The sequence below is a fragment of the Ascoidea rubescens genome (assembly GCF_001661345.1).
Source record: "Ascoidea rubescens DSM 1968 unplaced genomic scaffold ASCRUscaffold_11, whole genome shotgun sequence".
Lineage (NCBI taxonomy): Eukaryota > Fungi > Ascomycota > Saccharomycetes > Ascoideales > Ascoideaceae > Ascoidea > Ascoidea rubescens.
This window is the reverse complement of record NW_017962923.1, coordinates 45,369-70,754: the sequence shown is the minus strand read 5'-3', so window position 1 is coordinate 70,754 and position 25,386 is coordinate 45,369. Positions and strand designations below refer to the sequence as shown.

At 31.9% G+C, this 25,386-nt stretch overlaps 13 protein-coding genes across 13 annotated transcripts; 6 read left to right on the top strand and 7 right to left on the bottom strand.

The window, feature by feature from the left end:
* The first annotated feature begins 215 nt into the window (after positions 1-215).
* Positions 216-1,597, top strand: ELP6 (Elongator subunit ELP6). The gene has a single exon (XM_020193667.1). The coding sequence runs from the start codon at positions 255-257 to the stop codon at positions 1,128-1,130; it is 876 nt and encodes a 291-aa protein (XP_020045832.1). The 5' UTR covers positions 216-254; the 3' UTR covers positions 1,131-1,597.
* Positions 1,598-1,679: 82 nt separating this feature from the next.
* Positions 1,680-2,744, bottom strand: ASCRUDRAFT_71488 (uncharacterized protein; the record flags this gene model as incomplete). The annotated part of the gene is made up of 1 exon (XM_020191951.1): positions 1,680-2,744. One exon carries the CDS (start codon positions 2,742-2,744, stop codon positions 1,680-1,682), a length of 1,065 nt encoding a protein of 354 aa, XP_020045831.1.
* A 285-nt stretch (positions 2,745-3,029) lies between these two features.
* LEE1 (Lee1p) lies at positions 3,030-3,224 on the bottom strand (the record flags this gene model as incomplete). Its single annotated transcript, XM_020189989.1, has 1 exon — positions 3,030-3,224. A coding segment is annotated over one exon (195 nt), but the record flags the coding sequence as incomplete, so codon positions are not given.
* A 480-nt stretch (positions 3,225-3,704) lies between these two features.
* Positions 3,705-6,122, top strand: MDM30 (SCF ubiquitin ligase complex subunit MDM30; the record flags this gene model as incomplete). The annotated part of the gene is made up of 1 exon (XM_020191950.1): positions 3,705-6,122. The coding sequence occupies one exon, from the start codon at positions 3,705-3,707 to the stop codon at positions 6,120-6,122; it is 2,418 nt and encodes an 805-aa protein (XP_020045829.1).
* Positions 6,123-6,344: 222 nt separating this feature from the next.
* ASCRUDRAFT_71486 (uncharacterized protein) lies at positions 6,345-6,950 on the bottom strand (the record flags this gene model as incomplete). The annotated part of the gene is made up of 1 exon (XM_020191949.1): positions 6,345-6,950. The coding sequence occupies one exon, from the start codon at positions 6,948-6,950 to the stop codon at positions 6,345-6,347; it is 606 nt and encodes a 201-aa protein (XP_020045828.1).
* Positions 6,951-8,434: 1,484 nt separating this feature from the next.
* On the bottom strand, positions 8,435-8,845 carry ASCRUDRAFT_37420 (Vps55 family protein; the record flags this gene model as incomplete). The annotated part of the gene is made up of 1 exon (XM_020190767.1): positions 8,435-8,845. One exon carries the CDS (start codon positions 8,843-8,845, stop codon positions 8,435-8,437), a length of 411 nt encoding a protein of 136 aa, XP_020045827.1.
* Positions 8,846-9,165: 320 nt separating this feature from the next.
* On the bottom strand, positions 9,166-10,125 carry PRE5 (proteasome core particle subunit alpha 6; the record flags this gene model as incomplete). The annotated part of the gene is made up of 2 exons (XM_020191948.1): positions 9,166-9,984; positions 10,123-10,125. 2 exons carry the CDS (start codon positions 10,123-10,125, stop codon positions 9,166-9,168), a joined length of 822 nt encoding a protein of 273 aa, XP_020045826.1.
* A 253-nt stretch (positions 10,126-10,378) lies between these two features.
* On the top strand, positions 10,379-11,172 carry GLC8 (PP1-complex regulatory subunit GLC8). Its single transcript, XM_020188720.1, has one exon. The coding sequence runs from the start codon at positions 10,400-10,402 to the stop codon at positions 11,036-11,038; it is 639 nt and encodes a 212-aa protein (XP_020045825.1). The 5' UTR covers positions 10,379-10,399; the 3' UTR covers positions 11,039-11,172.
* Positions 11,173-12,107: 935 nt separating this feature from the next.
* On the top strand, positions 12,108-13,970 carry SHE10 (She10p; the record flags this gene model as incomplete). Its single annotated transcript, XM_020191947.1, has 1 exon — positions 12,108-13,970. The coding sequence occupies one exon, from the start codon at positions 12,108-12,110 to the stop codon at positions 13,968-13,970; it is 1,863 nt and encodes a 620-aa protein (XP_020045824.1).
* Positions 13,971-14,678: 708 nt separating this feature from the next.
* On the top strand, positions 14,679-16,925 carry VTC4 (Vtc4p; the record flags this gene model as incomplete). The annotated part of the gene is made up of 2 exons (XM_020190757.1): positions 14,679-16,198; positions 16,259-16,925. The coding sequence occupies 2 exons, from the start codon at positions 14,679-14,681 to the stop codon at positions 16,923-16,925; spliced, it is 2,187 nt and encodes a 728-aa protein (XP_020045823.1).
* Positions 16,926-17,419: 494 nt separating this feature from the next.
* Positions 17,420-19,174, bottom strand: ASCRUDRAFT_71481 (ATP-binding protein; the record flags this gene model as incomplete). Its single annotated transcript, XM_020191946.1, has 1 exon — positions 17,420-19,174. One exon carries the CDS (start codon positions 19,172-19,174, stop codon positions 17,420-17,422), a length of 1,755 nt encoding a protein of 584 aa, XP_020045822.1.
* A 522-nt stretch (positions 19,175-19,696) lies between these two features.
* Positions 19,697-20,983, top strand: ASCRUDRAFT_81848 (PLP-dependent transferase; the record flags this gene model as incomplete). The annotated part of the gene is made up of 2 exons (XM_020194668.1): positions 19,697-20,736; positions 20,806-20,983. The coding sequence occupies 2 exons, from the start codon at positions 19,697-19,699 to the stop codon at positions 20,981-20,983; spliced, it is 1,218 nt and encodes a 405-aa protein (XP_020045821.1).
* A 26-nt stretch (positions 20,984-21,009) lies between these two features.
* UBP12 (putative ubiquitin-specific protease UBP12) lies at positions 21,010-24,876 on the bottom strand. Its single transcript, XM_020193666.1, has one exon. It carries the CDS (start codon positions 24,835-24,837, stop codon positions 21,241-21,243), a length of 3,597 nt encoding a protein of 1,198 aa, XP_020045820.1. The 5' UTR covers positions 24,838-24,876; the 3' UTR covers positions 21,010-21,240.
* Positions 24,877-25,386: the final 510 nt, after the last annotated feature.

Sequence of the window (25,386 nt, the reverse complement as noted above, 5' to 3'; positions counted from 1 at the left end):
ACCCACGAAGGTCCGCGCGCAAAACAGCACATAAGCAACCACACGTGTTATTATATCCAGTGTTAAGGTACTATATCTTAAACTTAAAATTGCATGTGAATGTATGCATCAGTGTTTACGCATACTATTACATTATATCACCTGACAGGATTGATTCCAACTAAATTTTAAAGAAATTGAAGTTTTGAAGTTTTATCAATAAATGCTTATATTATTTTTGATTGAAATAATTTTTGTTTTGAGATAAACGCGTTATGGCCTCTTATTTTCTGGCTGAAAAGCAGCAATTCAATATTTTTGATGATAGTACTGTAATTTCTCCCAAACTTTTACAAAATGATTCAACAACTTCCTTTTCAACAATTACATCTTGCCCTGGCTCTTCAAGTTCATGGTTGGTAAGGCTATTAATTAAAAATTTATCTGATTTAGCAAAAGATAATGATGACCATATATCTGTGTTTTTTGTTTCGTTCATTGAGAATAAAAACTTTTGGGATACGGCAATGAGAAAACTAAATGTTAATATTTCTTTTAAAAAGTCTTCAAGATCAAAATTTCATTTTCATTTTATTGATTGCTTTACTGATTTATTCACAAAAAAACTTTCAATAAATGATTTAACCGATCTATCAGTAAAAACATTTTTTGTGAATTATATTATTAGGCAGATTTTGGCAAAATATGAACGTTTTAGTTCTAATTCAAAAATGGTTATTTTTATTCATAATCCAGAGATTTTGTTATCTTCGACTATGTTACAATCTCTTACTTTATTCAATTTAATTCTCACAGCAATAAAATTGACCAAATGCAAACTTCTATTTCATGTATCAAACCTTTCTCCTAAATTGGCTGATTTTAGTAATTCTTTAAATAATGATAATTCTCTTGAGTATAAAATCACTGATTACATTTCGAGATTACATTATATTTCTAATTTCAACCTTCATATAACTCCATTAAAAACTGGAGCTGCAAGTGATATTACTGGCAAATTATCGGTAGTTAATGGTTCTAGACCAGTTGTCGATGTCATATCAAAAAATGACCAAAGTTTGTCAATTGTTGAAAAACAGTTTCTTTATTTTATTAATAAAGATGGAAACCCTGTATTTTATTTTATGTAGTGTGAAATATGAAATAAATTCAATTTTTATAAAATATAAATTACATAAAGTAACCGATATTTTGCTTCTGGTGTCATAAAAGTAAACCTGTGTCTCAATCCATTATTTACATTTTATTTCATCTATAATAGGGCAATACTATTCTTATTTTTAATTATAAATATAATTAAATATTCATACTGTCGAAATGGAAATAAAATCAGTTGATAAAAGAAAACACAAAATATAAAAACAAAAATATCTAGAAACAGAAAATATTAGATAAAAAGTAGGTATCACTATTAATAAAAATAAAAAAAACCATAGCCCAAAAAACTTGAAATTCCAACCAAAAACAAAGACCAAAACAACTGAAAAAAAATTTATATAGAATAAGTACAAAAGAAACTTTTCATTTTATATATTTGAGGAAACCAGCACAATTAAAATTTTTTAAGAAACGGGATATGAACGAATCAGTTGAAAAAAGAGAGAGAGAAAAAAAACAACAATTAATCAAGTTTGTAAACATATGAAAGAATATCTAGTAACAATCTTGCGAGAACAAATTTATCTTTTATTATGATTAATTTCAATAGATGGAAAAGTATCTGGGAGATCTAGTGAGTGATGATTTGGGGTATTATTTGAGGATACTACTGAAATATTAGAGAAAGTATTTAGAGCATTAGCATTAGCATTAGCATTAGCATTAGCACTAGCACTATTATTATTATTATTATTATTATTATTATTATTATTATTATTATTATTATTATTATTATTATTATTATTATTATTATTATTATTATTATTATTATTATTATTATCGGGGTTGTTATTATCATTTAAAGTTAGAGTATTAAATTTTTTAAAAAATTGATCATTAATTGGACCATAATCAACTTTTAAAGTGATATTTGATTTTGCCATAAAGCTATCAGCAGATGAGCTTATTTCAGAATTTGTGGAAGTATTGGAGGTAGAGTACCTATTATGGGAATTATAGGTTTGTAGTAGAGAGGATGAAGCAGGCCTTGAACGTTTAGCCTTTGATTCTAGCTCAGAAGCAGTTAATAGATCTGATAAGCTGGAAGGAATATAATCCTCGCCGCAATTAGTGATATCGTATTCATCTTCATCATCAATTAAAGCCGAATCATTATGGGGGAAGATTTCTTGAATTAAAACAGAATCAAGATTATCATTTTGAAAAAGGATTTGGTTTAAATTCGAGTTATAGTTTAGACTGTTATTTGATGGGGAATTGAAATTACTAGAGGAAGTATTTAGATATGAGTCAATATTAAAGTGATTAAGATTTGAAAGATTGAAATTGAGATTGAAGATGTTATTATTTGGATCATTATTGATCGAGTTGTTGCGATTCAAATCGTTATTAGAAGACGTGTTAATATTATTAGAGTTAATGTTGTTATTGATATGATTAGTAATATGGTTATTAAAGTTGTTATTGTTATTTAACCATATTGAGTTTGAATTTGAATTTGAATTTGAATTTGAGTTTGAGTTTGGGTTTGGGTTTGGGTTTGAGGTTGAGGTTGAAGATTGATAAGTAGATTGGGGAGGATTAAAATTGTTTGAATATTGATCAGTGGAAGAGTGGTTGAACATGATCAAATTTGGAAGAGAAGATGAGTTTAAAAAGGAATTTGAAAAAGAATTGGGAGAAGAATCGGAAAGAGAATTTGGAATTGAATTGGAGAAAGAGTTTGTGAATGAAGATACATTTTGATCGGAAATGGGATAATTGAGATTTCTTGTATTGGATAAGTTAGCTGTGAGCTGAGAAATGGGAGAGGTTGGAGATGTTTGAGATGTTTGAGAGGGCTGAGAATTAATTAATTTTATGTTTGCATTTTGAAAGGCGGATAGATTTTTTTGGTTTACTCTTCTGCCATCAGGTAAAATATGAGCCAAAGCACATTTTGAACCGAATTTGCAGTTGCCTTTTTGAAAATAAGCACAAGGTTTAGATTCTAAATTTGAATCTAGATTGTGGGAAAAGGGACAAGAAAGGCCAGCCTGACAGTTGCCTTGTTTAAAAAATTTGCAAGGAACATGGGATAGATTTTTTGAAGTGTTTTTAGAATTTGATTGTGAATCAAAGGAATGAGAATTAAATGGTTGAGAAGAATGAGTGTGTGAAATATGGTGAAGTTGGGGTTTTTTATCTAGGACATGAGAAGGATTACTCAGGTTAAAATTTAAATTTGCAGAAATGAAACTATGGTTAAAAGCGTTGTTTGAGGAGTAGGATGGATTGTTATTAAAAGAAGAAGTGTGATTTTGGTTTTGGTTTTGGTTTTGCAGTTGAGTATGTAGAGGCAGTAGGGAGAGAAAAGGTTGACTTGAATTGAAGGGCAAGTTGTGGTTTGGGGTGGCCTCTAGATCATTGGAGGAGGAATCAAGCAGATAGGAGACGTTGGGATGAGGCACTGAGGTGTGTGTGCTGGAGGTGAGAGCAGACTGAGTCCGATTCTGCATGGCAAATAGAGAAAACAGAAGATCAAGAGGAGCAGAGGCAGCAGAAGCAGCAGGGTACAAAGGCAGCTGGGAACAAAAGACAGGCAGATGGCAAACAAAACGGCAGGACGAGTGCAGGAGAACAGACAAAAGCACAACAGGCAGAAACAGCAGAAGCAGCAGAAACAGCAAAGAAGACAAGAACAGCAGGAAGCACAAGCAGCAGAAGAAGCAGCAGAAGAAGCAGCAGAAGAAGCAGAAGAGCCCACGAAGAGCAACCCAGTGCCACCGGTCACGTGCGCTGATAGCACGCAACGGGGCGTCGGCGCAGAAACAGCGCAGAAGCAACGCGGCGCCCAGGCGATAGCGCCAGATAAGACGCTTCTTCCCTTCGTCCCTTTGTGCTTCTCGTGCCTGTGCTTCTCGTGCTGCCTCTGCCTGTGCTTCCTCTGCCTCTCCCCCATGCCCACTCTCACCTTGGACTCTCTCCCCCTCGACGTCTGGCTCTCTGTCTCGCGTTTCTTGGACTCCAGAGACCTCTGCCTCTTGATCCAGACAAACTCACGCTTGCACTCTCTCCTCACCTCCAATGTCTTCTGGAACTCCTTTATCTTCCACAACTGGTACTCCTACACCTCTGCTTCCTCTCCAGACTTGATTGCCCTCTTCCACCATGACATTGCTGCCTTTGCCTCTCTGCACCCTTTCATTCCTCCCAACAACTCCTCCTATTACTTTTTCCTTTATCGTCTCAACCTTGATCTCACAATGTTAGACTATCTATCAACAAAGATTTGCTGCTTCAGTTCTAATCCCTCTTCTCTTTCTTCCTCTGATTCTTTGGTCAACAACTACTGGAACTTCATTTCCATCTTCAATTCAAACTCCCTACCTCTTTTGGTCAACCTAAATAAAAACACCTCCCTCCTCCATTATACTAAAATCTCCTTGCAAAACAACCTACCAATCTACTATCATTCCAATAAACTATTATTGTCTCAAAGATCAATGGTTGCTTTCAATTCAATACACTCCATCTTAGCTACTACTTCTCCTCCCCCCTCCCTTTCAAATTTGGAATCTCTACTATTTCTCCTAAATCATTTCCATCCTAACTTTGATCTCCTATCCTCCAACAGATCCTCCGTCATCAACAAAACAATCAAAAAATTTTTAAATCTTAAATCCTCCCACAACTTTAATCACAACACTCACGCAATCTATTCTTTAATTAAAATCTTTTTCCATTTTATCAACATTAACCGAAAATCAAATCAAAAATTCATCTACAACTCCCCTTCCTATAATGATTTCTTCATATTGAATATCTATTCTGGCTTATCCTCAGGAAATCACATATCTTTAAACTCCATTATATCAAACTTGGCTTCATTATTAGGCTACAAAACTATCGTCTCCTCTTTTTTATTATTGGTCTACGACCCAATTTATGACCCAATTCACAACTACTCCTATTTCTTAATTCAAAATAATCACATTTCCATCTTCAATTTAAACCAAATCTTATTCGACATTAAATCAAATCAATCCTTTAGAATCTTTCGCTCTCAACCCTTTCACACAACTAACTTCAACTCAGATCTTTTTTCCAACACCAATGATATTTCTGACTCAAATTTAATCAATCTATTAAATCTCTCTTATTTAAAGCCCTTAACTCATACTGATCTTTTATTTTCCTTTTTCAACCAGTCTTATAACTCATCAATTTCCAATCAATCAACTTTTATTCTGAATAATACCCTCAACCCCAATACTGATCTTGAAAACGATACAAACTACAGATATCCCTCCTTCACTCCTAAAGATTACGAATATATTAAAGCTTATTATAACCTATCTTTATCAAATCTATCTTCCTTTCAAATAAAAAATCATCTACGAATCTTCCAAAATCATTTAAATCTGGACCATTCAATCGATTTCATTCTTTTTTTTTTAAACCGCTTATGGCCTTCCTCAATTTACAATAATTTTCAAAATTTGATTTACTTGGAAAATTTCAAATCTCAAATCCACTCAAATAACGCCTCAATTGAATCTTACTATAAAAAATTCAATTTATCTTTAACTTTAAACGATCGTTTGTATGCTAATATTGATATCCAGCCCTTATATCAGGTCGGTGATCTAATATATCATAAACGTTTAGGTACCTATTGCTTAATCATTGGCTGGAAACATTTTGACAACAAACGTTTTAACTGTTCTAGAAGTACTTTTTTTTATAACGTTTTAACAAATTCAGATGATTTTATAACAATTTATAATGAAGATAGCTTGCTAATAAATAAGTTCAAAGATGATCAGTATGAACCTGATGAAGTTCATTATATTGCTAATGAGGCCAACTATATATTTAGGCATAATCAAAGAATACCCAGAAAAATTCTAAATAAATTTATTCATCATCCTTTAATAGGTTTGTTTTTTTCTAAATTTGATAATCACAAAAACAAATTCATTGTCAACGAGCACTTAGTCAAATTTTTCCCAAACTTATAGTTTTCAATTACATATGTCGCTCAAAATGAAAACAAAAAATGAAAAAAATGAAAAAAAATCATATTTTTATAAATATTTTCAAATAATCTATAATCTCAAACATGGCTTACTATCTCATAGCTTCACTATAACTATTGGTTATATTTTCTACCTAATAACATCATATATAATATTTTTTGTAATATTTTTTATAGTATTTTTTATAATATTTTTTGTAATATTTCATAATGCATTGCATCTTCTTGATATATCCCATTCTATTTCTTTTGATGAGCTAACAAATGGACTTCTAACGATACGAATAAATCGATGTTTGCGTGGTCTTAATCCTAAATCCATGTTTTCTCTAGCTTTATTTAAGTTGTAAAATCCAAGATGATTTTGCTCCAAATCATTTTCATCATATTTTTTACCGAATAGCATATACTTTTGCTTATTATCGCTCTCATTTAAAAACAATATTTTTTCATTTATTATTTGCGATTGGATCCCTTTTCTTTTATCATTAACCGAAATACAATTTTGAGATATCGTTAATCTTATTTTAATGTCAATATATCGATCTAAGCGCCGATCTAATGCAGGAATCTTATTATCAATTACCTTTCTTAACTTGAGATTATTTATTTTCCTCAACTTGATTTCGGAACTATCTGAATAAAGAGGTAAATTTCTCTTTCTATACACATTTATTGTTCTTTTTTTAAAACGCAATCTTCTCCAATATCCAGTATAAAGATATAACAACAATTTATCATTTTTTTCAAAGTAATTTTGATTATTAATGGATTGAAAAATACGATTTAAATTATTGTTCTTAGAATTCATTATTTGACTGTAACAACAAGTTAGATCATCCCATCCATGTTTCCAACCTAATTGATATGCTCCTGATGCTGACAAATTTGAAAGAAAATTCTTTGAATAATTTTTTGGAAAATAATCAGACACTTGATTGGAAAAAATAATACAAACATTATATTTTGTAGCAATTTGCTTTATAGTTTTCATCATTAGCCAAAATAAAAAAGTTCTTTTTAAAAAAAGTCTAAACGTTTTTTGATACTGAAAATAAGTTCTCATGTTATTGCAAATACTATCAATAATTATAACTTTTATTAATTTATTATTTTTAATAAGTTCTTCTAATTCCACTGTTATAAACCTAATTTGACGCGAAACAGTTTTTAATTCATAAATATAAATATTTTTTAAATCTGGCAGTTCAAGTGCTCTTAAATATAGATATTCTCTTGCTAATTGGTTGCGAATTTGAATTAATCTGCTTGTCATTGTGGTTATCGGTTCAGTTGAGACGTATAAACATTTCATCAAGTTTGGGTTATTGTTTTCAGATAATCCACCATATTTGCGGTAAAGTTGACAATAAATTGCAATTTGAAATAGAAAATTGGATTTACCACTCCCTGCTTCTCCATACAACTCATGAACATAACCTAGTCTCAAACCTCCTCCTAATAAGCTGTCTATTTTTTTGTCCCCAGTAGAAAAATATGTTGGAAATGAAGGAGGCAGAGTGTTAAATGCTAAATCAAACACAGTAACAGTTTGTGGATGTTTTTTTTTCTCTTTTTTAATTTCATGAGATAAAATATATTTAATTCTGTTTAGATACTCTATTTCAATGGCCAAATTAGTGTGTTTATTAATTTTGGATGAGCTTTGAAGTAACAAATCAAAAGTTGTGATTCCATATTTGACACACTTTCGACGAAACAAATCGAATTTTGGTAGAAAAAAAATCAGAGAGTTAGGAAAATGCCTATTTAAATCCATCGGACAATAGAAGTATTAAAAGCAAGAAATGGCAATGTGCTCAAGCTAGGCTCTTGATGGTATGAGCAACACAAAGAGTCTTTTAACAGCGTGGAAAGAGCCATGGAAACACGCTTGCACTTTACTCAAAAACGTTTATCTGTTTTTCAAGACAGTTTCACATGGCTTTCTGGGGAAAGCTCTTTGAGAAACGCAAATGTTGGCAGCAGTCCAAATTGTTTTTTTTAATCGCAGCGCTATAAACTCTCAGTTTGATTTTAGAACTTTTGATTTTTAGGATCACTTTTTTAGAGGGTTTGTATGTGTTGTTACCAAAACTATTGAGTGTTTGTGTTGGACTATTTCTTACATTGCCTTAAAAGAAAGTCTTTATATAAATATATAAAGTCAAAAAAAAAATAACTATTGTTGCAAAAAAAACCAAGAAAGAAAAATTGAAATATTTCTCTTGTTCCTCATAAAATACCCAATTACAAAAAGCCTCTTTGAATAAAGTTTTTTTTCAACTTCCACACTTAAATTTCAAATTCATCGCTCTGATTAGAATCAAAAAAAGAAGTAAAGTAAACCACAGTTCCGTATATCAACAAACCACCTATTATTGTTAGTACCATGGATGAAAAGGTAATGATATGACAATGGCTTAATAATATTGACAAAGCAAAGCCACTTATTAATAAAAAACTTGACAACCATCTACCGAAATCAATAATATATGTGGAGGATTCACTTAAATCGTCAATGTAGCCATTGCTATTCAACGACTTGCAAACAATCAATGGGATGTGTGAAAGGGCAAATATAGCGCCTATTATGATAGGTAGCCAGTTTCCAAAGATGGCTCCTGCTAACACAATAAAAAGAAAGCCCACAGCAAGAATAGAAGATAAACTGATTATTTTTGTTAATGGATTGACTTTGGCCATAGCAATATTTGTGGTGATGATTGATTGATGATGGCGGTAGAAACAGCATCACTGAAACCAGATTTAGTTACTTACTTCGTCAACTCAAATCGCACGTGCTTCTACAGCGGTTCCACGGTTGAATATTAAGCTGTACTTCCAGAATGGACAAAAGACACTATCTGTTTAAATGCACAAATTTGTTATTTTGCTTGAGATACTGGGATACAATATATATAAAACACTTCAATCCGCGAAAAACCAAAGAATTCAAACAGACAATAGTTTCGAAATCATAGTCAAGACAATCAATGCTTATATTTCTTTTACCAATTTGTATATTAATCAGTATCCATCGTTTCAACGTTTGTATCATTTACTTGTGTTTGTTCAACAGGATTTCTTTCTTCAATATCAGTTGAATTGCTATTTTCATCGATGCCAGCCAGATCCAGAGCAGTTTCTTGTTTTAAGAAGGGCTCAACATCTTCGTTTTCAAAGATTTTCAAACCAGACTTCCCAACAATTGCGATACTTGTGTTTGACGATGTCAACTCAGTGTCTTTTAGGGTTTGTCTCAAAGCTTCAACCCCTTTTGCAATCAATTCTCTTTCCGTAGTAGATTTGAAACTAGAAAAGTTTCTCTCCAAATAAGTTCTAGCACCTTGAGATCTGGCTCCAATTGCATTTGCATAAAATTCTAAAACCTGGCCGCTTGGTTGAAATTCAAACAAATGAGGACCAGAACCGTCATATCCAACAACCAACAACCCGACACCGTATGGTCTTGAGCCATAGCTCTGAGTATTTTGTTGAGCTTTGTCAGCCAATAAATTCACAGCCAACTGGATTGGTATTGGTCTATTATACACCAATTTTTCTTCCATTGCCTTATTTCTTAAATAATTTGATAAAACCCTTGCATCAGGGGCCAATCCAGATAAGGCTATAGCAATATGGTTATCAATTTTTATAATTTTCTTATGATATGAACCTAAATCTTCAGCATTTCGCTTTAGAGCAACCAAAACAGCATGGGTGTCTGATCTTAAACCAATTGATGCACTACCTTGTTTAATGGCCTCTAGGGCATATTCGACCTGGAACAAACGCCCTGTTGGTGAAAATGTGACAGTGTCACTATCATAATTATTTCTAAACTATTGTAAATTACAAGCCGACATCAGTCAATTTTAGTTAGCCTTGTGATTCACATTAAAATCAATATGTCAACCAATCAGTGTATTTCTTAAGGAACAATAAAAACAAGACTCAAAATGATGAGCCCGACAACATACCATGATGAATAGTTTCTAGAAGAAGACAATTGGATATAGTGATACAAAATCCTGCTTTAGAGTAAACAGATTATTTGCTGGTGGCGGTTTAAGTTGAAGACAGAAAAAAACAGTGAGACCTGAAAATCATACACCCATAAAACTACAGTTGTATGAATATCGACAGCAGGCTGTTACCCGGACGGAAGCGTTGATCTTTTATATTGTCGATTGAAAAGCAACCCACTGCTCGTCCTGTTAAACACTCAACAGACGAGTCAATCTTCAACACACAAGCATGTCAGAGAAACAACCAAGGAGTATTTTGAGAAATGCTCCAGATTTGTACAAGGAAAACATATTATCTAATTACAACAGGCAAATAGTGTTAGAAAACACCAAAAAAAATGCACTGCTAAACGATAAGCAGAGTGAAGGTAATAAAATCCGTAAGCAGATTTTATTGAAAAAGCAAAAAGCATTGCAAGACGACGATAGTTTGGAAAAAGTACAATTCAATCAAAAAAACTTAGAAGAAAATGATAAAATCAAAGCGTCAATGACATTTACCAAAATCGATGAACCAAAGACACCATACCAAGGTGCTGTGGACCCAAGTAATGATTATTATCGAACTGACAATGAAACTGATAGCATCACTGATGATGGCGTTTTTAGTGAAAATGAAGCAACCGTTGATGATATATCTAACTTTTCGTTAGGTGAACCTGAGGTCGATTCTAATCCTATTAAAATGGAGTCATTGAATGGTGGCACATTGATCAGATGCGACAGTGATACCGACCCATACGCTGGACTAACTCCAGAACAAGCAAAGCGCAAGAGATTTGAAGAAATGAGGAAAAAACACTATCACAACGAGGTGGTGCCTTTTAAACATTTTGAGCCTGATGACGATGAAGATGAGAGGAATTGACCATCGGTTTGAAAACCTAATTGCATACATTTTTCAATAGGACATCTGCTCTTTCAAGCTGGTGCTCACAGCCCAGTACCTCATTTCTTAAATGCTTTTTAATTTTTGGTTTCCTGTTTTTTATCCACCACTCTAGAAGTCTTTTTTTTTTGTATTTGGAAAATAGATATAATAAATTAATGTGCGGGTAACTTGATGCGCTGATATTAAGAATGAAGCTTTTGTTCCTTTTGTAGCTATTTTTGCCCTCTACTGAAACATTGATATCATGTCTTCAAGAATACTATCAAAACTAAAATTTATTCTTATAAACATATATATCATTTACCTATTCTATCTATGCATTTACAAATGTCCTTTGAACTACTCATTTTCACCTGCTTCCTCTTCTTTTTCAACAAATGATTTAACTTGTAAATCATTACACTACAGTTATGAAAATATAAATAGTTATTTGGATGAATTTCTGTCAAAATTGGGAAATTCTAAATCAATAACCAAATCAATGAACTTTATAAACAACTATTGTTTAAGTCCAATTAAAAAACAAAATCTACAAAAATTATTGGTCAAACAGAAACAGATTTCTGATAGAATTCAACCTTGTTTGGATTTTATAACATCTAAATCAGTTAAGTTATTTCATTCGATAAAACCCTATTGTATTATATTGAAAACAAACTCAGTGAAATTTATTTTAAAGTCTTTTGATTTTATTCAGGAATTTATTTATACAACATTTTTGCCTTTTATAAGAAACTACACCATATTGTGTAAGAATCTTTGTCAAAATTTCATTCTTCCAAAGCTCATCAAAGATTTAAAGTTTTTAAAAAATGTTTTACATAAATATTTTTTAATTGTTTTCCAATTTTTAACCTATCACTTTAGAAGTAATTTCAATGCTTACATATATCCAAGATTAGTTTATTTTTATTACTACACTAAGCTAGATTCAATTTATGATTATATGAAAAATTACTATTTGATCATCCATCCCTATTTGCTGCCAGTGGTTTCCCAGTTTTATCAGTTTATTATTTTTTCTTTTTTCCAGGTTTATAAGTTGATGCAAATTAGTTTTCAGTATAACACTTCAAGGTTTCAAAATTACTATCATCAATTTCTTGATTATCAGAATATTTTCCAATCAAGATATCAGCCTGATATTACAGTATTTGTTGCAAATGATTCCTTTTCAATATATTCATCTGATCCTGAGTCGGATAATGAATCTGATACTGATACTAGTAATGATAGTCATTATATTAACATCCATGATGTTAGTTATGATGACTATACTGATGTTATTACTTCAACAATTAGGAAAACGATTTACTCGACAATTTCAGATGATGAACAAATCTCTTCGATACCAACCTCAATTAATAGCAATTCTTATCAAACAATTAATTCAGATCTGTCATTAATTTCTCAATCTTCTATTGATTCTTTGACTCTTACTATTAATCCTGCTTCCAAATTATCGCAAGAAGTTTCTCATTGGAAGACAGTTGTCGCTGAAACTTGTGAAGTTGTATTGGAGGATTTTAATAATGAAGTTAATAGTTATCAAATTCAATTTTTGGAAAACATTTTAAAACCGAAATTACAAAATGAACTTCGAGATTTAAATTATTTTGTCAATTCTTGTTATAGAGAAATTAATTATTTAATTTATAACATTAACTCCACCATATTGTATTTGAAAAATAATGAAAAATTGGATATTAATTTAGATGATTTTTATGACAGCATTAAAAATAAGATTACAACTGTTAATCTGGAAACAAAACTTGACTTTCCAACATTGCAGCAGCAAAAACACCAGGTTTTGAATTTTATGTGTCCATTGCCGAATGATTTTCATGATGATAGTGACTTTTGCGAGATTGAGACAACTGAAGATGGAATTGAAAAACAAAATGATTATAAGAAAATGGGTGATGAAAACAGATTTGTCGATACTAAAATGAATAAAGAGAGAGTTGAAATGAATGTATCCAACATGCCGATCGAGTTTTATGAAAGTGTTTTTTCTTGGATGAATGAAGATTTAAAAATCATTGAAATGTTAAATTATATGGAGGATATTGGATTTAACAAATCTTTGCATCAAGAGGCAATTTTAGAACCAGAACTTCCAAGATCTCAACATATATTAAGTAAGGTGTTGATTGGTAAAGATATTTCCGAATCAAACAGCTTTAAAAGATTGAAATCTAAATTTGGCAAATATAGTAATTTGACCTTTAATCAAGATGGAAAAATAATTCAGAAAGTCACAAGAGAACAAGTAAGAGAAAAATTTAGTAAAGCAAGAAATGGGGTGGAGCAAAAAATTAACAATACCAATCAAATGATTTCTGAAAAATACCTTGGAGATATTATTACTCAATTTAACAACGCGAAATTTAAGACAATTCAGATATTCGAAGAATTAGCTGCTGTTTTAACTAATGAATGGGATCAAAGGTTTATTGAAGTTTTGAGTTATAATCCAGGATTTTTAATGGAAGAAAAAATTGAAAAGAAGCTATCGAACTATTCTGAAGATAACAATAAAATTTTGGATATATATAAACTTAGAAAAATAGAGTACAGACAAAAAATGTTTGATTTGAGCACTAAGAAAGTTACAAATAAATTAAACTCAATAAAAAACTGGGAAAGCTTTAAGAACTTTTATGAGATAAAAGAGGTTTTGTTTGAAACTAGAAAAAAACTAAATCGACTTGAACCAGATTTCCAGTTTTTAGATAAAGAACTATCCACTTTAAAATTCAACTATAAGACGATCATGATGGAATCAAAACAATATTTAGATATATTGAGAGCTCAAGCTAATTTAGCATTTCAATTTAGAGAGGTTTCTGAAGCCAAAAGTCGAGGTAGAAGATATCAAGTTTTTAATAGCAATCAATATATATAATATTGGTCTGAGCCACCCTAAAACTTCCAAATGTGATTGGTGAGGAATACTTTAAAAATCTTACAACAAACAGTCTAAGTTTGTGGAAATAACAATAAATAATCGTACTTTTATATTTTTTATATCTGTTTGGACTATCAATTTCGATTATATAAACTGTGCTGGCGTTTTTTGGATGCTCTCATTTTGACCAAAGAGCAATAGACTATAATAAAATTAGTGTTAGAAATTTCTTATTTATTGACCGCGTAGTGGCACGCTGTCTGCTTTATGCTGTGGCTGGTTCAGGCACGGACTGCAGGCTGGAAGATTCTATCAGTATGGTACCTCTACACGTGCCAGACACATCTCAGGTCCAGGACTGCCCCGGATAAATTGAGGTGTGAAAATCCAACGCTGAGTCCCTTCATGTGGTTCATTGCAGATGCGAAACTTTCGATGAAACAACATTATTTTGGTTCAGGTGATTTCGGCCAAAAGCAGCAGAAATGCTGCTTTTTTAGCTTTTGCCGTCTTCCACGTGGGTAGCGTCCATTTTCGAAGCTGCTGCTTCCCAGACAAAACCCCAAATAATAAATAGCAAGTAATTTCCCATTTGCTGCATCGCAACTGTTCTTGATTTTGGCAGCTTCGAAGCTATTTTTTCATTAGCCTTTGGTTTTTACTATCTTTTATCAAGGCTACCTTATTGCTGTCCAACTATTGAAAATGAAGTTTGGAGAACATCTCAGAAGTTCATTGATTAGAGATTATAGTTTTTATTATATTTCCTACGATGACTTGAAACACCAATTGAAAAAGGGTCTAGTAAATAACAACGATTCATGGTCCAACGAATTGGAAGAGAAATTCTTAACCTCTCTAGAGTCAGAGTTAGACAAAGTTTATAATTTTACAAAATTAAAAAATGGCGAAATTCTTAGAAGAATGAAAGACGCTGGAACGGTTGTCAATAATCTAGTGAATGATTTAAATAATGCAACTGAACAAGATTTTGAGGACTGCGAAGAAGAATTATCAGACATCATTGCCGATGTTCATGACCTAGCCAAATTTACAAGATTGAATTACACAGGCTTTCAAAAAATAATCAAAAAGCATGACAAAGTTACCAGTAGAAATCTATCTGAAAATGATCTTAAATTCATCCTTAAACCAATATTTCAGGTCAGATTAAATTCCAAGCCATTTTTTAAAGATAATTACGATATTTTAGTTGTCAAATTATCTGAATTGTATGACTTGGTAAGAACTAGAGGTAATCCAGTTAAAGGTGATTCATCTGCAGGCGGTTCTCAGCAAAATTTTGTAAGGCAAACTACAAAGTACTGGGTTCATCCTGACAACATAACTGAGTTGAAACTAATTATTTTAAAACATTTACCTGTTTTGGTTTTTAACTCAAATAAGGATTTTGAAAAAGAAGATTCTGCTATAACATCTGTTTATTTCGATAATAAAAATTTAGATTTATATTATGGTAGATTAAGAAAAGATGAAGGTGCGGAAGCACACAGATTACGTTGGTATGGTTCCATGGATTCTGATACCATTTTTGTTGAACGAAAAACACATAGAGAGGATTGGACTGGAGAAAAATCAGTTAAAGCAAGATTCCCATTAAAGGAAAAGCATATTAATGATTTTATTAAAGGCAAGTATACTGTCCATCAAGTATTTGACAAAATGAGGAAAGATAAAAAAAAATCCATTAAAGAAATTGAAAATTTGGAAGCTTTAGCAACTGAGATTCAATATACAATTTTAAAAAGTAATTTAAGACCTGTAGTCAGAAGTTTTTATAACAGAACAGCATTTCAGCTTCCTGGTGATGCGAGAGTTAGGATTTCTCTAGACACAGAATTATCAATGATTAGAGAAGATAATTTTGATGGGTTAAACAGAACAAAAGGAAATTGGAGAAGAATGGATATTGGTGTTGACTGGCCTTTTAATCAATTACCAGAGAAGGACATTGTTAGATTTCCTTATGCTGTTCTTGAAGTTAAATTACAAACACAGCTCGGTCAAGAGCCCCCTCAATGGGTTAGAGATTTGGTTGCTAGCCATTTAGTAGAAGCAGTTCCCAAATTTTCAAAATTTATTCATGGTGTTGCATCTTTGCTCCCAGAGAATGTCAGTTTAATTCCTTTTTGGTTACCACAAATGGATGTCGATATCAGAAAACCTAAAATTAATAATGCAAGTAAATCAGTTGAAATTTCTAGGTCAAACAATAATGAAGATGGCTATCAGGTTAACGCTACTAATTACACTACACCTATAAGTAACCGTATTCCTGGCTCAAATATAAACACTATTAATAACGTTGGCAACTCGTTGGATGAAGAAGAGTTAATGGGTCATAACATTGGACAGGAGGGTGCATATAATTCTATTCAATCAAATAATTTTTCAACGAATAGAAGGAATGATTTGTCATTAGAACATAATGAAAATACTCCCTTATTGGGTTCTTCTAATGAAATACAGACCAATGACTCTAAAAATTTTGCTAGAAAGTTGACTGATTTTCTTTATCATTATTTCAACGACGATAGGGTTTTTAATGTTCCCTTGGGTACAGTATTTGAAACTAAATTTGTTGCTCCTCCAGGTAAAGAAATTTGTGTGCCTGTCAGAGTTGAACCAAAAGTATATTTTGCTACTGAGAGAACCTACCTAACGTGGTTATCAATTCTGATGATTCTCGGAGGAATTGCAACTTCATTGTTGACATATAGCTCTAATATTAGTGCAATTACTGCCTCAATTGGGTTTTTTTTATGTGCAATTTTTGTGATCATTTACTCATCTTACATCTTTGTTTGGAGAGTGAAAAATATTAGAAAAAAAAGGGCTGTTGATTATTATGATAAATTTGGACCTACGGCTATATGTGCTTTCTTTGGTATCGCAACTTTGCTAAGTTATGTGTTTAAAGTATATAATTAATGAATATTATTTAATAAAAGATACTTTTACCGAAAAAAAAATCCCATTAAAAGCAAAGATCAATGACAAAGTAAGTAGATCATTACACTATTAGAAATGAGCCGAGAGTGCTTTTTAAGAGCGAATTTGATTTTTGAATTAAATTTGGATTTTGGTAAAAAGTATTTCTGTTTACCCCAACTGAAATTTCCGACTAACAGATAAAAATTCAGTTCAAAGAAAAAAAACTCTCTTATGCATTTTATCAGATTCGATGATTTTTAAACCCAAAACGTGACACAAAAAAAGCTGAAAGTTTTTAGGAAAAGCAATTTAGTCAATAAAGTGAAATGATCAAAAGCAGGAAAGACATTGTTGCAAGGTTAGTTCTGTATGATCCAAACATATGTAGTAACAATGTCATCAATTCATCCAAAAATTCTCTAAAAGAAAACTTCAAAGAAGAAACCAAGAGAGAAGTAAAAAAATTTTAGAAAAAAAATATTCATAATGACTTATCGCAGTTTCCAATATTCCTTATAACTACCACTTCCTATACTTTGCATTGGAATATTTTCAATATCATCTTCACTATTGTAGTTCTCAATGAAAATTCTTTTGTTATCATCTATTTTGTAATTCGCACCTAGAATTAGATCCTTGGCAACTAATTCTCTTGTTCTACCTAATGATTCAATGGCTGAAACTCTTTCACAATTTTCATTTAAAAGATTTAAGAAACCTGATTGATTGTATATTTCATGAAATGCTCTCAACATTGGAATTGAATCTGGTCTAACTCTTGCATCTTTATCGATGGTGAATATATTCAAAGCATCATAATCCCTAATCAAATCGGGTCTGGTCATTACTTGTCTTGCTCTCCATAGAGGTAAACTTGGTAAACGATAACTGTTATCTTGAATATTCGGAGAAATATTCTTATCCAAAGAATTATAATGATTAAAAAATTCTTTATCCATCTCAACAAATTCCTTAACTAGCAACATTGCAGAATTGGAAAATTTTCCACTTTGCATGACATCATCATCCATACCCATTCCAATTAATCCACACTTATTTAATAGCCATGTTTTCTCAGCATCGATTAATTCATTTGCAGTTTTTATCATATCGTCATTCTTACAAACTTTTGCCAAATGTTGAATTCTCCCTCCTATTAGATTGTAAATTTTAGACGCTTCAATAACACTCAAGTCCTCATTCTTATTCTTTTTTCTCAAGACTTGGATAGCATTTATGGCGTCCAGTTTATTGAAATCTTTAATATTGATTACATCCAACCTAGTAGCCAAAATTTTGAGCCTTTCGTAAAACCAATAATCATCTGAATTAAAAATCATTGTTACTAATCCAGAACCACTTAAAGATTCGGCCTTTTGCTGAAGCAATTCAACTAAATCTAAACCAGTTTCGTCTTCTCTTATCAAATGGCAATTATTGATTATGATGATTAAGGGGGAATCTGAATTTTTTAACCGATGAACTCTTTCAATTGCCACTTCTTCCAATTTAGTAAATGCTCTCTCAATGTCTAATAAAGCAGTAGTTTCTCTTGGTCCTCTTATAGAAAACAATGAACCGATATAGTCCTCATAAAACGAAAATTTCAAAGCTTTACCTAGCCTCAAACGAAATATCTCAGGATCAGCATGTGCGTCCAATGCTATTACATTTTTCCCTTGTTGATGTTTAATTGCTTCCAATAGAATAGATGTCTTTCCAGTGCCTTTCTCGCCTAGTATGAGATAGTATCTTCCTTTTATTTTTCCGGTAATAATGTTATCTATAGAATTTTGCTCAGGCCTTGCCACCCAGTCTGTAGAATCTTCTTCAGGTGATATGGACCTATTAAACAAATAATTGTCGTTTTTTGAATGAAATATTGACTCGAATGTGTCAAAACCTTCATCAAAGGCAGAGTTCATTTGCGAAATAACATGATGTTGGTATATTTTATGATAGGAATACCCACCAAATGCTAAAATAGCTAGTGAAGAAAAGGTTATACCCACAGTTTCAAGACATTTGAATGCAAGATTTTTAAATTGAGATTCAGTTGAGTTTTTATTTTCAGTGTTTTCTTTACTTTGGTCTGATTTTTCATCTTTTTCGTTTTGATCTTCTAACAAGTCAAAAGGCAGCAAAAGATTGATTCTTTGAGCAGATGAAGAATGAAGTAGCCTGTTTGAAATATTTCGCCTATAAATAGGGAAGATGAACCTTTTGAACATCTGAGGATGAAGCATGGATGCTACATAGACCATTCACTCTGTTGTATTAGACACAAATTAAAACTGCAATGAAGTTTTGAAGATGTTGTCAGACAGAAAGACCAGTCTCGATAATAGGCTTCGCTCTCTGTTGAATCGCCCAATTTACTGTTTATTGCCAGCAAAAGCTTCTTGAATAAACAATGTCTAATTTGTATTGCAACAATATTGGGTTGATTCTATATTTCGAAGAAAGATATCGCAGGTTTTCCTTTTTTTTTCCTTTTTGTTTGGAAAACCCAAACCAAAAACTCGTCCAATCCGGGAGGTTTCTTTGGCAGTTAAATCAAAGAGCTTAAACTTCTATTTTGGTTTACAGCCATTCCTATGCTATTGGTGATATACTATTGAATCACTCTGTCCAACCTGTATCAAATTCATTTGAACTTCTGGGTCTTTTTATAAATGATCTTTTAGATCAAAGCTACAAAACCTTGCACTTTTGACTGTTTTTTTCAGGGCAACATAATTCATCGATATTCACTTCCTTCGAACAAAATGCCACAAGTGGTTCCATTTGGGAAAGAGTTTCGACAAAAATACTTCACGAATCTAGATTCTGATGTAACTCCAGTCAATCATGGCTCTTTTGGACTTACTCCTGATCCTGTTTTCGAATCATATCAAAAAAATCTCAAAAGAGATAACAGGTATCCGGACAAATATATTTTATACAATTTTAAAGATTGTTATTCGGAATCATTGACAGAACTTTCAAAGGTGTTGGACTCTCCAAAAGAAAATCTTGCTTTAGTAACTAATGCTACAACTGCTGTTAATGTTGTTTTGAGAAGTTTCCCATTCAAAAAAGGAGATAAAATATTAATATTATCAACCATTTATGGTGCTTGTTTCAATACCGTCAAGTTTTTAGAAAATAGAGTCGGAATTGTCCCAATAACTATGATTCTCAACTACCCTCTTGATGATATCGAAATAATTGAGATGTTTGAAAAAAAGTTACAAAATGAAAATATTAAATTAAGTTTATTTGATACAGTTTCCTCCATGCCAGCTGCTCGTCTACCTTTCAAAGAATTGGTGGATTTGTGTAAAAAATACAACTGTCTTAGCTTAGTAGATGGTGCCCATTCAATTGGTTTGGTGAAATTTTCCTTATCAGAATTGAAGCCCGATTTTTTTACTTCCAATCTTCATAAATGGTTTTTTACACCAAGGCCTGCTGCATTTTTATATGTTGATCCTAAGCATCATAAAAAAATACACACGTTTCCTGTCTCACATAGCTATCTTGATGATGATGAAATATTGGTGGAACCACTAGAAAAGACTAGATATTACGATAGGTTTGTGTTCGTTGGAAGTCTGAATTATGCTGCTTATACAAGCGTTGTTAGTGCAATTAGGTTTATTAACGAATGCTGTGGTGGTTTGGATAATATTCTTGATTATAATTATAATTTGGCAGCAATAGTTGGAAAGACAATAGCTCAAAGGTGGAATACCCAATATTTAGAGAATAGCAAAAATACTTTGACAACAGCTATGGTAAATGTTGAAGTTCCATTTTATGATAAGTTATATCCAATTAGATGGGACTCAGAATGCTATCAGTTTTTTCATCTTCATTTTCTTTCAAAATTGAGTGCTGAAAAAGGAGTTTTTATTCCAATTGTCTATCATAATGAGAAAATTTGGGCAAGATTTTCAGCTCAAATCTATACAGAACTAAGTGATTTTATATATGCTGCTGATTGTTTCAGAGAAAGCTTTAAAAAGTTTTTAGAAAGTGAACTTTTTCAAGAAAAGTTTCACAAGATTTAGAGTTTAAATTTAGCTGCAACTGCTTTAGCTTTTTTTTTAATCGTCAATGACAAAAAGTTGAAATGCAACTAAAATTATTTTATTTTCTATATTTATTATAACTAATATAAACAATAATGATTTATATATAGATATATGGAGAATCACATAGAGAAATTTGATAAAATACTTCTATGATCTAATTTTCTAGTAAGCAATAATTCACTTTTTGACCCCCAAATTTGCTACTATCAAAGAAAATTTGAAAAACGACCCAGCTATAAATCGTTTTTAAACTGAGCGAGAACATTATTAATTTTTGCTTGAACTATGACTTTTGATAATTTGGTTAACTGTTGTAAAGCAGCACCTCCCATAACTTCTGCTGTTAAAAGCCGGTAAAACAAAATATATGGCATACTTGTAGGTTTTTCAAAAGGACTGGAAAGAGACACTTTGTCATCATCAAAATAATACCAATGGTTGTCGACAAAGTTCTTAACATGAGAAGTATAATGGCCACCACCTAAGCCCTCAAAGTGGTTGATAACACCAAATAGCTCATATTCGTAATCATTGTCACTTATATTTAAGTGCAATTCTGATTGTAAAGACACTATAGCTTTGTTTTTTTTACCCAAGCTACCTTTGGTTTTAAATCTTTTTAAATTTATTATTAGGATATTAGGTGGTTTGAAAATTTCAATCTTCCTGGAAAGAATTCTATGTTTGCACTCAGCACAATGAAATGCATGTTCTTTTGATAATATTTCGGGTTCTGAAAACTTTTGAAAACACCTTTCTAAAGTTGTGGTTTGCGTTTGCTCTTCAAATAAATTTTTCATAGTTTCTGCTTCCTTAGTTCTAATAATTTCAAAATTAAAGGATATGTTGTTGGAAAAAGTCTTTTTATCGTGTTTATTGGTTTGAAAAAAAATGCTTGCCATCCTATTGTCCCATTCACAAATCAAGGCCATTTTATCCTCAATGAGAGAGCCAAAATCTTTATTGATAGAATTTTCAACTAAATCGTCAGAAACTTCAGACTCAACAGAAGAAATACTTGCCTCTTCATTTTCATCCGATTCTTCCTCAGATTCACTATCTCTGTAAATTAACAGTTCGGTGCATTTTCCAACAAACATTTTTTTTTTATCGGCACAGAGTGAAGGATTTTTCAACGGAGACAAATTTTGAATCTGTTTTGGCATTAAACTATTGGAATCATTTTGATTACAATCAAAAGAAGCAGTCTTGGTTTTTAACTCTAAAAATGAAATAGAATCAACTTCAAGTTTTTCAGTTTCAGAATTTTTGTATTCTAGAGTTCTATCTGCTAAAGTTTGTAGATCCTGAAAGGGATTGAAATGCTTTGGAAAAGAAATCTGCTTGTTTTCATTGGGTAAGCTCTCAGAGTTATTAATAAGAAACCTAGGTTTAGTCAGAAAGTCATAGAGTTTTATTACAAATGCAAATTCACTAAGAAATTGCAGAAACGTTAGTTTATGATTATTAGCTGTAAAAGGAGCAGAGCTTAAATTATCATTAAAAGTCACAAACTTGTCGGGATTAAATGAATCATCACTCAGGCTGTCATCTTCATTTGAATATTTTCTTTCAATTGTTTTTTTATTTTTTTGAACAGTCAGTTTTTTTACAAGAAATCCCTTATTTTCTGATATTTTATGTTTTTTGAAAATTTTTTGATCTGAAATTGAGTCATCAGATTTGAATAGTCTTTTTCTGGCTAAACTTGCCAACTGTTTAAAACTGATATTATTTGAAAGATTTTCGTATATTTTCTCAATCTTGGTTCGAATAGCTAGATACGATGACTTTTCTTCTTTTCTCAAGGAAATAAAAAATGGAAGACCAAATAATTGATTATAGTATTTTTTGGAGAAAGCTTTTGTGTTATATATGGGCACAAGCAAATTGCTGTCATTATTTAAACTTATTTCATAAAAAACTAGTTGTCCATTTTTTTGAATCAATTCACAAACAGGAGTGCGATGAATATCTCCAAAATAGGAAAAATTAGCATATTTTTTTTTGTTCAAGTTTTCAAAGTTTTTTTGAAATTTGGATTGAGTAACTTCAAACCCAAACAAATCATTGCTATTGAAATGAAATTCTTCACAAATATATTTTTTTAATTCAAAATATAGAGTATTTTTTTTTAAAACAAATTCCAAAAATTTTGGAGAACTATTTTCGGGAAAGACAATAACTTTGAAAAGCCATTTATCAAAAGAAGGTAGGGGAAGGCCAAGATCAACAAAGGGATCGAAATTAATTGAAACATTTCCACAATTTGAACAAGTGTAGGTATATTTGTAAATACCAACAAACATCTCATCAATAATAGAATTATTTTGGGACTTATAGTTGGAAAAGTAAATATCAAATAATTTTTTAATTTCTGCAGAATTCTTAGCTTTTTCATTTGAAATATTAGAGGGTTGAGTAATTGGTTGATTGAAAGATTGATTTATATTTTTTTTCAAACAATTCAAAAAGCAGGATAAGAACTCTTGTGAGTCTTGCTGTTTGTATGAGTGAAACAGCGAATTGAAGTTGCCGATTGCCTCTTTAAACTTGCTGGGGTTGAGAGAATAACTGTTGTCTAAAGAGAAATCGGTATTTAAAAACAAATTTTGAATCAATTCAATAAAATTTAAAAGAACATTTCGAGCAGGACCAGTTAGATCAGTAAGATTTATTTCTTGTTTGTAAGAATCAGTGGAGAAAAAGAAAACCAACTCGGGTATATGAACTAAACATTGAAGAACCGAGTTCATATAACATGTGTTACCAATATTATGAAGGCCAATACAACCATCAGTGAATGGACGATCGTTGGCCAAAGTTAGAAATCGAAAACTATGATACTTCGTATAGTCTTGAAAAAAGGATTGCAAATAATCTGTTGGAAAATTATTTAGATGAGTTTCTAACTCGACTAAAAAACAACCAGATTCCATATTTAGCTGGATGGGTGTAAGAGACATATGTTTATTTCCAATAAAGACAATCTGATCAGTTTTTGCAAAAATCGATAAATCACATTCTTCGGAAAGATTATCAATGCGAGGATCATTTAAATACCATATTCTAACTTTAGATAGAATATTGTCATATTTTTGCAAAGATGAAGAAGCAGAGGTAAAGTTTTTCCAATTTTGATTTTGAGTAAATGGCGTGAACATCTTCAATACTTTAAGATATAATTCGTGCATGGTAATTATTCTTGAAAATTTTATGGAAGAAGAAAAATCCAAATTGCTATTTTGAAGAGAAAGACACACTATTTTGATTCCAAAATTTAATTGGTGGTATTCAATATCAAATGAGTGAGAGTTAGGGAACCTGATGATAAATCTTTTAACGGGAATATTTTCTTCCTCAAGCTCATACCAATTTAAAATTGAATTCCATGCATCAAATGATAAAGAAATATAAGGTATATTTGATGGATCATGAGCAGATAGCAAGTCCTCCCCATAGCTGTGTTTTTTGAAAAGACATTTGGTATTGATAGGACCTAGTGCGAGTTTTAACTGTAAGGGAGTGGATAGCTTATTCAAAGAGTGGTCATTTAGAAACGTATTAAACCAAGCTTTTGATATTAAATAAACGGTTTCTTTCTGCTTTAGTACAAAATGGTTGATTGAGCTAAGAATAATTTCTCTCTGAGCTCTCAATGTGGGAAAGAATTGATTGAAAGTGTGTGTGTTGGGATCAAAAGGATTTAGCAGCCCATTGCTATTAGAAAGCTCATCAGTTCCATTTGAAGCAAAAGTCGACAGCATTGAAGCTCCCTTTTGAGGTGAGCCAGAATCAGAAGCTTGATGGCTACTTGAATCATCAACCATACTTTTGTCAAGGAAGAGCAGGACTAAAGTAGAAAAATCTATTTGGATAGCTACATGTTTGGGAAATTTAAGTTTGGCAAAAGGAAAAAAAAATTCGTGAGCACAATAGCTGAAATCTGTTAGGAGCCGTCTTCGCAACTCGTCCGTGAAACAGCCTCCGCAATATGCTTCGTTGACGCTCGGAAAGCTTGGTATTGCGTGTGCAAGATGCCGCGGCATTGTACACGTTCCAGCAGTATGGATTTCAAATTGTATTTGGTTCAATTAGTTTGCACATCAAGCTGTGCATTGGGGTGCATGCTGTTACGACTTCCGATGGTAGCGGATGTTGGGCCGGCAGAGATCCGGCAGACCCCCTATCCCTCCCCATAGAAGCTGCCGCTGATGGCGACCGCAACTTAGTGCCACCTGGAACGGAGAGCAATCACTTGGACCTCCAGCAGCTCTTGAAAATTCTTTTTATTACCTCCTCTTCTGCCTCACGATTAATATCTACAGGAAATTGATTTGCTGCTTGTCACTTTTTTGGCTGAATTTGCAGTTCAATCA

Bases quoted from the DNA above. Each gene is read 5' to 3' on its own strand.
- ELP6 (XM_020193667.1), top strand. From the start codon at position 255: ATGGCCTCTTATTTTCTGGCTGAAAAGCAGCAATTCAATATTTTTGAT.
- GLC8 (XM_020188720.1), top strand. From the start codon at position 10,400: ATGTCAGAGAAACAACCAAGGAGTATTTTGAGAAATGCTCCAGATTTG.
- UBP12 (XM_020193666.1), bottom strand. From the start codon at position 24,837: ATGGTTGATGATTCAAGTAGCCATCAAGCTTCTGATTCTGGCTCACCT.